The sequence below is a fragment of the Nicotiana tabacum genome, chromosome 4 (assembly GCF_000715075.1).
Source record: "Nicotiana tabacum cultivar K326 chromosome 4, ASM71507v2, whole genome shotgun sequence".
Classification (NCBI taxonomy): domain Eukaryota; kingdom Viridiplantae; phylum Streptophyta; class Magnoliopsida; order Solanales; family Solanaceae; genus Nicotiana; species Nicotiana tabacum.
Window position 1 is genome coordinate 28,791,655 of NC_134083.1, and position 10,643 is coordinate 28,802,297.

The 10,643-nt window shown below is 34.8% G+C and overlaps 1 protein-coding gene and 1 long non-coding RNA gene across 2 annotated transcripts; both read left to right on the top strand.

The window, feature by feature from the left end:
* Positions 1-342: 342 nt before the first annotated feature.
* LOC107770360 (uncharacterized) lies at positions 343-1,121 on the top strand. The gene is made up of 2 exons (XR_001644592.2): positions 343-482; positions 867-1,121. It is a non-coding gene; the product is annotated as an uncharacterized LOC107770360 (long non-coding RNA).
* Positions 1,122-4,666: 3,545 nt separating this feature from the next.
* LOC107770359 (uncharacterized) lies at positions 4,667-6,014 on the top strand. Its single transcript, XM_016589662.2, has one exon. The coding sequence runs from the start codon at positions 5,449-5,451 to the stop codon at positions 5,902-5,904; it is 456 nt and encodes a 151-aa protein (XP_016445148.1). The 5' UTR covers positions 4,667-5,448; the 3' UTR covers positions 5,905-6,014.
* Positions 6,015-10,643: the final 4,629 nt, after the last annotated feature.

A 10,643-nucleotide genomic window follows, 5' to 3' on the forward strand; every position in this document is an offset into this window, starting at 1 on the left:
ATTTAAGCTAACTAAATGACTTAACACTACACGTCAAAACTCGCCTTTATTAAAAGTCGAAGAAAAGCTCTTTCGATAGAAAGAAGAAAGATATCACACGCGTAGCTATTAGTAAGTACACTTGTCTATGTGCTCAAGGTACGTGGCCTTGCGAAAATCTAAGTTAAGGTAACTAAATGACTTAATGCTGAGATACGTCAAAACTCGTCTTTATTGAAAACTGAAGATAAGTTTTTTCTGATAGAAATAAGAAAGAACTCACACGCGTAGCTATTAACAAGTACACTTGTCTGCATGCTCTAGTACGTGGCCATACTAAATAACCCCAACTAATTCATTTTGTTTCGCCTTTCTTACTTCTTCAGCTTAACTGCAAATCTCCAAGCATCAAACCTGGGCCTCAGCAGACTTAGCTTCAAGATTCAGCTTAAGGTTGCCATCATCATCATATTGTAGATTCTCAAAACGTTAAAGGCCTAAAGGTTCTTACTTCTTTTACTAGTTCAACGATTAGTACTCTTTTTATTTCAAACAGATCTATATTTATGTTATTTTTTCAATTTCTTTGAACGTTTTTGTTAACTTAAAATTGTATTATATCAATTTTCATAACATACAATACCAAGATGAGAAACTTCTTACCCTACAACCCGCGGAAACAGGGGTATTATATCATTTTTGGAAACCTTTATTCTCACAAGTAGTTACAAAAATCAGCACTTAATGTTTTGATTTGAACAAACTCAATGCAAAGATCCATTTGAAAGAAATGAAACATAGCATGTATAATCGTGAAGTTGTCCAGCCACAATTTTATATTGTTAACTTAATTTGTTCCTTATTTATTTTTGGTATTTCTTAAACAGGATATTACGGAGTAGCACAAACAAGCAAGAGAGTCACTGTCCAAATTGAACAGATCAGGCGCAAAAAGGAAAGAGTTCCTGTTTTTGTTTCCCACATGATTTGATTCTGCCTAATAATTCCAGGATTCCACTCTTTGACAAGTCCCATTGTCTTTTCCTTTCCAAAACTTGCATTTCAACATTACAAGATTCTATAACATCTGCTATTTTTTTCAAACAAGGCATTCTTTGGAATTTAAATCAGCTACTTAAAAAGTTCATATTCTTCGCTTACACCTAAACAGCAATTCAACAAACATTTTAACATACATATGGCCTATACTGAAGAAATTACCTCTGCACCAAACACCAAAACGGCCCACATCGCCAATGGTTGCCTTATGGTTTTCTTCAGTTTCATGGTTTTTGTATGCCTGCTCAAATGCTGCTGCTCTAAACAGGAAGAATTTTCACCAGATTTACCAAGGCAAAGCACAGAAAAGCCTGAACAGCCCTCAACTACAGCAGCTGATCAACAGGATCATAGTATGGTTGTGATCATGCCCGGGGACCGAACTCCGACCTGCTTAGCAATGCCTGTCATGTCTTCACCTCACCATACTGATAAAGTGTGACTAATTTTTAGATCTTACTTTATCGGTCCCCAGCCAGAATAAAAGAGGAGGATAGCAGTAGGTTGACATGTAGTGCAAAACTAGTCAAATTACCATGAGTCCTGACTATACATATTATGATGATTCATATATATTTATTCTAACTCTAACTAGCTTGGGATTGAGACATTGTTGTTGTTATTATTATATTCTTCTGGTTACCACTCAAGAAGACTAAGCATGGCTTTTCTAATCTCTTATTTTTTATTTTTTTTCTCTTGTAGATAATTATAAGTTGGCACTAAAATCATTAGTCAAATCATTTGTCTTTGATACTTATCGCTATGTTTTTGTAACCTGGTCATTACTGGCTTAACATTACTGGTACATAATTAATGTGAAAGTAAGACGCTATTTGCAGATTCTGTTCTCCATCTAGTTCTTTTACTTTTTTAGAACGAAGTCTATTCATTTTGCTTTATAAAATGAGATTTTAAATTGCAGGAATCTTCTATTCCTCAACTTGTAAGCACACTGTTTGGATTTAAATATACTCTCTAATGGATAAGTTCAACAAAAGTATGAATGACAACAACGTAACTAATTAGTACAGTATGTAGTCATTAAAGGAACTAGAAATTCTCAGGGTTAAATAAAGGTAAAGAGAATATTCCAATTCTCATAGAACAATATATTAAACGGCATGAGAATATTAGGCACTATAGTTATTCATACATATATTCATCATTTGTTTCCTAATAATAGAATCTTTTTTTCCTTTTTAGTGATGCATCTTTTTCCCTATTGCTAGGTTAGAGAATCGGAACCTAATCCGTTAACTTCACCATTAAATTCGAGAATTGTATCACATGACTAACTAGATTGAATTCTGATAACAGAATCATTTGAGCAGTATGTAACTTCCCAATAAGATATCTTCCCTTTCAATATTTCCAAAAGAAGTCTTTTTTTTAAAAAATTAAATTTTAATTTAAATATGATTCTTCTTTTTTCTGATAGCAGTTAAATCTTGTGAGATTGGGGGAATATATCAGGGGGGAGAATCTTATCATCCAAATACGTGCAATATCCACAATTAGTTAATCGTCAAGTGTGTCTATAAAAGCCTTTCATTTATCTGATTTCATGCAAAATATAAGCAAACATAACACATTAAAACAAAGGGAAAGCTAGAATGAAGGCAACAGGCACTTCTGCTGAATTTTGGCAATGGAACTCACCAGTTCCATACCTGTATTGTGGTCTTGGCGTCGTTTTCGCTACCATTGCATTTGCATTAATCTATCTCTTTTGCTGTCGCCAAAATTCCCCTTCATCGGAGCATTTGATAGACACAGATAATAATGAGGAAAAGAAAAGGCATTCACTACATCCCCTAGATCCGGAGCCTAAAATTGTGGTAGTCTTTTCTGGAAATGATAAAACTTTGTATTTTGCTAAGCCTATTACTTATTCTCCACATGCTGCACAACAAGTCTAGTATAGCAGCTGTTCCTCTTTTAGTTCTTTTTTTGTTTTGTTTTGTTAAAGAATCTACTGGCTCAACTAATTCAGATTAGTAGGTCGACTAAGGGGTAAAACGTTTCCTACCAAGAAATTCTCCAACCAATGCACAACGTCACTGGGGTTGCTTTTTCTTTCTTTTTCTCCTTGTGACATGTTCCTTTCTGGTAATTAGCCAAAGAGGTTTACAGTTATGAATGGTTTCTTTTTTTATGATATGCCAAAATTTCAGTGGACTTTACAACTATGCATATGTTCAATGAATGCATTAATTAAGAGTTCAATAAATTAGCAGAAATTAAGGTGACGTTCATGAAACAGTTTTCATCGGAAATAACCTCTCTTTCCTTCGAGGGTAGGGGTAAGGCTGCGTGCATTCTACCTTTCCTAGACCCCACTCATGAGAATTCACTGAGTTTGTTGTTATTGTTGTTTGTTCATGAAACAGTTTTCAGCTCTATCAGAGAAACTGTAATTCTGTAATAATAATTCTCTATTTCATGGTGGTCGAACCTATAAACCAGGATATTAAAGTACAATTATGATAAAGTATATATCAAAAGAGTAAATTAGAGAATTAAATAAATTTAAAGGAAATTACAACCTTTCTAGTGTGAACGACAAAGATTTGTCATATCTAAGTTTGACTTGAATACATACAAAGAATTATCTTATTATTCGACATTATACTCTGGCACTCAGCACCACATTTAAATGCAAAGGCAAAAAGAAGGGGGAAGTGTCTAATTAGATTGGATCTTTCCAGCCTTGGGAAATTTGTCCTATTATCAAAAAGAATTTGGAAAAGAACATCTTCACTTCATCACATGGAGCCCAAGACAAGTGCAATACAAGGATATGATCTCCCAAAAGGACAAACAGCAAGAATAATACATGGGCCTTGCCTGTCTAGCATTTCCTTATAATAAGCCATGCCTTAGGATTACAAAGTGAGGAACAACTAAAAAGGCATTTGAAAGCAAGGCATGTCCCTATATCCTCAACTGGTTAAAACTCTTCTGCTCCTTCCCTTAAAATCTAGGAAAAATGACCCCCCATTAATAAGCCTAGAAACTGATATGAATGCTTACAAAACTTTCATAATTAGTAACTATCCTAAATTCTACATCTAACTATATTCCAGATCACAATTTGACAATGACAGTACTATTATTAGTATATAGTACTTGTGTGACAAAATGGAAAGTAAACGGTTTTAGCTTCACAATTACTAATCATGAGTGAAACATTGTACGACCATAGTGGGATGAATGGAATCCTTCCATTCTTAAACAATCGGATTACACTGGCACCCTACGAATGGAGAAACTGTGGTAGGGAGTATTTTCCCCCTTTCGTTTGGTATAATCCCGGGATAAAATTTGGAATTAACTTTATCATATATTTGGTTCGGGTATTAACTAATTCTTGGATAATTTTTACGCTAAAATAGCGGGATTAATTATCCCATATAAAAGAAATATCCCATCATTATACCAAACAACCCCTAATTAGTGTGCCCTACACGATGTGAATCTGGATTAGTCCAGCTAGTGAATTTCGAATACTGAACATTTTAATAGGTTGTAGGGGAACAATGGGTATATCTCGTATACTTATATATACTAGCCAGAAAAACAGGGGGAAAAAGCAATAATAAAAGATGAACTTAACTGCTTGAGAAGACTACTACTACAAGACAACTCCAGTTGGCTTCTCTTCATTTTTTCACAGAAGAAAAAGCTGCATAATTTATTTACTCCCAACCTCTTGTTTTTATTTGACATGACATAGAAATCAAGTAGTGGAAAATAAATGAGAGAGGTCCTTTTCTAGCCTCATTAAGAACAAAAAATAGTAAGCAGTGGAGTATATATTTTTAAGAGTATAGCATATAGGCTGTGCACAACTTCTCCTCTGCATATTGCATTCAAAGCAGCTGAGTCACGTTCAGAATACAGAGAGAAGTAAAGATATGCATCTTCGAACCTAAGTGATAGAGCAAACCAAATTCTGTCCTTTGGTATTTACTCAAGGGTCGTATTTTGTGCCTTTTGTAAAAAAATCAAGTTTCTCTATCATCTTTGACAGCTTCTACCTGTCCCTCTGTCGATGTAAAGTTATGGCGATGTACATATCCAGGTGGTGAAATTTAATCCAAGATTTTCAAAAAAAAAAAAAAAAACAGAGTAGAATAGAAATAAATATCGGGTTTTGAGGTTGCTTTCAGAAGTACTATAAGATTGGGCATGTTTGTTGTTTGTGCGTGAGAGAGCTGTATTGGTCCAGAGCAGAAAAGAAACGCATATTTGGTTTACACATATAGGTGTTTTGATTCAGCTTTCTTTTGCCTTTTAACATATAGCCAAACTCCACTTTTCTGTCTTTTAGTATTAGTTCTTTCTAAGTAACTCTTTTGAGTTTATTATCATTTCAATATTAATTCTGCTTTTAGCAGTGGCGTAATGAAGCCAGCTTCTCAAAATTTTAATGAGGAGGAAGAATGTCACAGCAGTGAATCTGGCTGGACAATGTACATTGGCTCTCCTTCGAATAGTACTGAAGATGATAAGCTGAACGTAGCGGATTTTGAGGAAGAAGATGATGTAGGAGACAACAAGAATGAAAGAAATCAAGAAGAAGATGACGACACTGATGATTCTATGGCTTCTGATGCCTCTTCTGGCCCAAGTCACATGAGAGAGCACTTTGTTAGAAATGCAAAGAGTACTACCGGTGCTCGTTATGTGAATCCAAAGGAAAAGGGTAATGGAAAAGGTTGCTCCAACAACAAAGCTAACACAAAGAATGGTATTAAGAATCAAGACAAAGAAGAGTCTGTGTTTTCAGCAAAAGGAGCTAAAGTTCCCTCCAATGGTGGAAAGGTAAGGAAAAGTATTTGGAAGGGCAAAGGAAAATAATACACTGTAAAAACTTACTAGAGTACTATATTTCCTCTCTTGTTATGTTACTACTATTAGTAATTTGTATCTCCTGTGTTAGTACTTAGTGCATGTTAAACTTTGACTAAGGATGTTCTGCGATTAGAAATGAATCAATTTTTTGTTCCCTTTTGTTACTGGATACATCAAATTAAATGTAAGAGAGTCAATTATCAAGACATGTATTCAGTTAGCAGCTTCATGACTCTCTTAATACATGTCATGCCTAAGCACTAACAAAAAAACATGTCATGTCTAAGTACTAACAAAAAAAACATGTGCCTAGTATTTTTTTTTTTTTTGGTTCATGCATATCTTCTTTGGCGTCCCGATTAATTCGGATTCGCTTTCATTCGTAGGACTCGAATTCGAGACTTCTGCATGCCTAGTACTTAATTAAAACTAATCAATGCCAAGAAAATGTAGCATCGATATTTATATTCGCGATCCCGCGAAAGGTCTTCCTTCATAAACTAAAGTATATATGAGAGTACATGAAATTCTAGTCACTAGCGCATGCAAAATACAGAGGAGCAAATCAATGAAATATACTCACATGGCTACATATATACTGTCGTATATTCTTATTTAGTTAGCAGCAAAAGCAATATATAATACTCTGTATGTACAAAGTATATGTAAACATGAATAGTGGAGTGGTTCACACTTCACGGTATAGGTCATTTATAACGGCGAATACAAGAATTTCTCCAAGGGTGTTCAAATTTGTAAGAAATAAAAAAAATCCGACAAAGGGCGTTCAATATATGTTATATACATCTAAAACCTAATATTTTACTTATATACACAGTATAATTTTCCGACGAAGTGATTTTACTTCGATCAGTGTAGCTTCGTTTATAGCAAGTTTGAGGTGTATTAGGTTGTTTTTTATAGATCAATTGCTTTTAAAGTTTTAGCTATATATATATATATATATATATATATATATATATATATATATATATATATAGATACATATAAATATACAAAAAAATTAAGATATATACACATAATAAGATTACATCAATTCTGAATACTCCATCCTCGATGCGAAGAAAAAAAATATTAAAGGAAGAAGGTGTTGGGAAGTTGAGAGAGTGAGACGGTGACCTCGTGCAGGAATACACATGGGATTTTTAGCAGGTACAAATTAACGTCGTCCCGCATGCGTCTGATTTGAAATGTAAAAATTAAATGTAAAGAGCTTTTCAATTGAACGTTGCAACGGACCCCCCAACCTGTCAACAGACTGGATACCGTGTGTGTCATTTGTGTACGTGGCCAAAGGAAGAAACAATTAACGTACTCACTTCTTTGTTTTTCCAAACATGATGTTTCTGCTCGCTTTCGCTCTCTACCTTTCGGTTTGGTAATTTATACGTACATTGTATGTAGCTGCTTCTTTCATAAATTTTTTTTTATTATCCTCTTTTTAGACTGTCTTTACAAATAAAATTGTCAATGGAATCATCCTATACTCTCCCAAACGCATAATACTTGTCACGATTACGATAAGTTAAGCTGGCAATATACTTCCCCTCACATGTTATAAGAGTACGTAGTTTGAATCATGCAGAAAAAGTAAAAACTTAATATTAATACAATATTTAAAAAAATACAAGTTTTGTGCAATGGTAATGTATACTCTATCCGTTTCAAATTAGATGAGTTACTTTTCTTTTTAGTATGTTCCAAAATAAATACACATTTTTAAATTTGGAAATAATTCAACTTTAAACTCTTCATTTTACCCATTTTACCCTTAATGAGAAGCTTTTATAACCACACAAATGCCATGACCCCACAAAACTTTTACTTATTAAATTTTTAAGACCACATTTCAAAAATCTTTTTTTTCCTTAAATTCTGTGCCGAGTCAAACTAGCTCATCTAAATTGAAACGGAGGTAGTAATTTATAGAACCATTAGGTTTAGTTCAGGTTGGTGACTTTTTATAGCAAGCATGACAATAACCTACAAAATAGAGTAATAGTACTTATTATGCTATGATTAGTTAAATAGTACGAATTGTTAAAATTATTATACTCTCAACTATGTATGTGTCACATCAATGAACTCAAAATCCTCCTTCCCACCCACATTTTATAAGCATGGCGGCTTGACCATATATGTTGCACAGTCGGCCTTGAAAGACGATTGACCTTTTAAAATTCACAATGTAGGAAAAACTATACATGTTTCTCAAAGATATATACCAACTAGTCAACTACCAATGGACAATGCAACTCTTGAAGAAGAAAAAAAGACAAGATTATTAAGGTTAAATCAACGTGGAAGGGAAAGGGGCAAAAAATGAAGTCACTGCTAATTAAGCAGCATGTATAATCGAGAATTGTAGTAGGTAATTTGGTCTAGTTAGATTGCTACTTGTTAAGTAGTTTTGGCGTCGTAGTATTATTTAGACGTAAATTATTTAAATTTGAGGCGTAATTGTTGTTCTTGTTGTACGAAATGATTATTTAGAGTTAGAAACGACAAAGAGCAGAATATCTGCTCATAAAATTAGCAGGTGCAGTAACAATCAGACCAGAGAGAAGAGGACCTGCACTATATGCAGTCAGCAGCGAAACTCAATTAATTATAAATGCCAGAAGAACCTGGAAAGGAGCAGTGACTGCAACACTCCATGTCATGGGACAGATCTTAATTGTTCATTCACTCACAACTCAACAGTATAGTTGGACAAAAACTAGGAAAGGGCCGCCGAGTACTTTCCTACTTGCCTTGCATGTGAGCTTACTTTGTTCATATATCATTATGCTGGATGCTGGCTGGCTGGCTCTTTATCATGCTCGAATTCAAAATTTAAATTTGATAGGTTTATCTTTTAGCTTTCTATATACTATTGGACTAGTTTTTTTAAGGGTTCAAAATTTAATAATTTTAAGAAAATTTATAATTTTTACATGTATATATTTACATACTTCGTAGAAAAAATATTAGGTTCAGTTAAATCCGTTAATTCTATGCTGCATCCACCACTAGCTATTTCTGGTCTTTTTCCTCGTCTCTTTTCTCATCACATTATTATTCATTGGCTCAGAGTTAGTGGATAGTGGGGGAGAGTGGCACTGGGGTTGGCGGGGGACACAGATTGTGAAACCCCGTTTGGGTCTTAGGAGCTATTGGAATCCATGTTCCCTGTTGAGAATGACTTCACCTATTTGTGTAACAACATCCCTTGTGTCTACTGTGCCCACCTCGGACCCGTTCCAACGGTTCATGGTTCTTGGCAACGATTTGGAAGCTAGCACTCATTAATTACCATTATCTTTCAAACCTTAATTGTTATTCATCTTCCTTCCATTTTATTAATTTTCTCTAGTGTTATTTAATTGACCACTAATTGTGGGTGTGTATTTCCTTGGAGTATGATTCTATATCATTAATTTCCTCTAAAACTCAATATTTCTTGTTAGACCCCTTGAAATAGGAAAGTATAATGTGTTAGAATTGTTCGACCAAAAAGAATAACTTTCGGCTAAAACAATTGAATTTATATAATAATGAGTTAAACTTAGTTAATAATAATATCTCTAGATGTGAATTCCGAAAACGTGACTAACGTTAGACATATCTAGAGGTAGATTGACAACAAATGACATTTAAGTAAATAGGAGAAGTGGTTCACCCAATAAAGGATGAACTAGATGATTGTTCCTCCTAACAATGATGAGTGACAGACAAATCCTAGAATGTTCGGATTATTTTCTGATCTGATGGAAAAGTGTCAAATAATATCAATAAGAATCTTCATGAAAATGTAATGTTTGTATCTTTATGAGAGAAAGAGAGAGAGAATCTTTTATCAAAAGTTTGTTCTTATCAAACGAATATTGCCTGTCCTACATCACTGTCTCTTTTTCTATATATATGAGGTATACCCCTAACACACCTTAATAGTACAAGGGCAGAGAATATCCACTAAAATATTCTCTTTAATATCCCATTTTAAAAATTAGCCGTTACAACTTTGCTAATGGTGTTCGATCTCGCCCGTTGTTGACATCTCGACCAAAAATCTCGTTGCTTCCTGGTCGACCTCGACTGACCCGTTCCTTAGTGCTATATTGCCCTAAATATTTTAGGACAGATTTTGACCTATATAGTTAGTCCATCTACTTATTGAGGCAGGCCTCGGACGACCATGATGAGCGGATTCTGTTTGCCATAGTCGAGAAGATGGGACGAGATGGCGACATGGCCTTTCGTGAGCCGCAACTTTTGGGGTTGCATCGTTTCTGGATCAAAGTGACGTCATGACATTATGCGTCATTAAGGTGCATTTTTCTGATGCTTTGCATTGTTTCGCGTGCGTCTGTTGATTGGATTTGCCGCTTCGATATCTATGCTAGGTAATGATGGCATAATTTCTTGGTTTCGATGCCCGAATTCTTATAAATAGGGATGTGCGGGCACATACTCGTGTTTTACATATTTTCCATATCGAAACCTTGTGCCTCTTTCTTCCTATTCCGTTGTTATGTATCCTCCTTCCCTGCTCTAGAGATCCTCTTTGCGTTTAACGTTTCGTTATTCGAATACCCTCTATTTCTTCATAACGATGGTTAAATTATCTTCTAGTCCTAGTGAGGGAAATGACCTGGTTCCCCTGGCGATGGTCTTGCCTCTTCACGCAGAGGGCGTCTCTGTGGCCATGGAGGATGAGAACTTTTCCATGGTGGAGGAGATAA

Bases quoted from the DNA above. Each gene is read 5' to 3' on its own strand.
- LOC107770359 (XM_016589662.2), top strand. From the start codon at position 5,449: ATGAAGCCAGCTTCTCAAAATTTTAATGAGGAGGAAGAATGTCACAGC.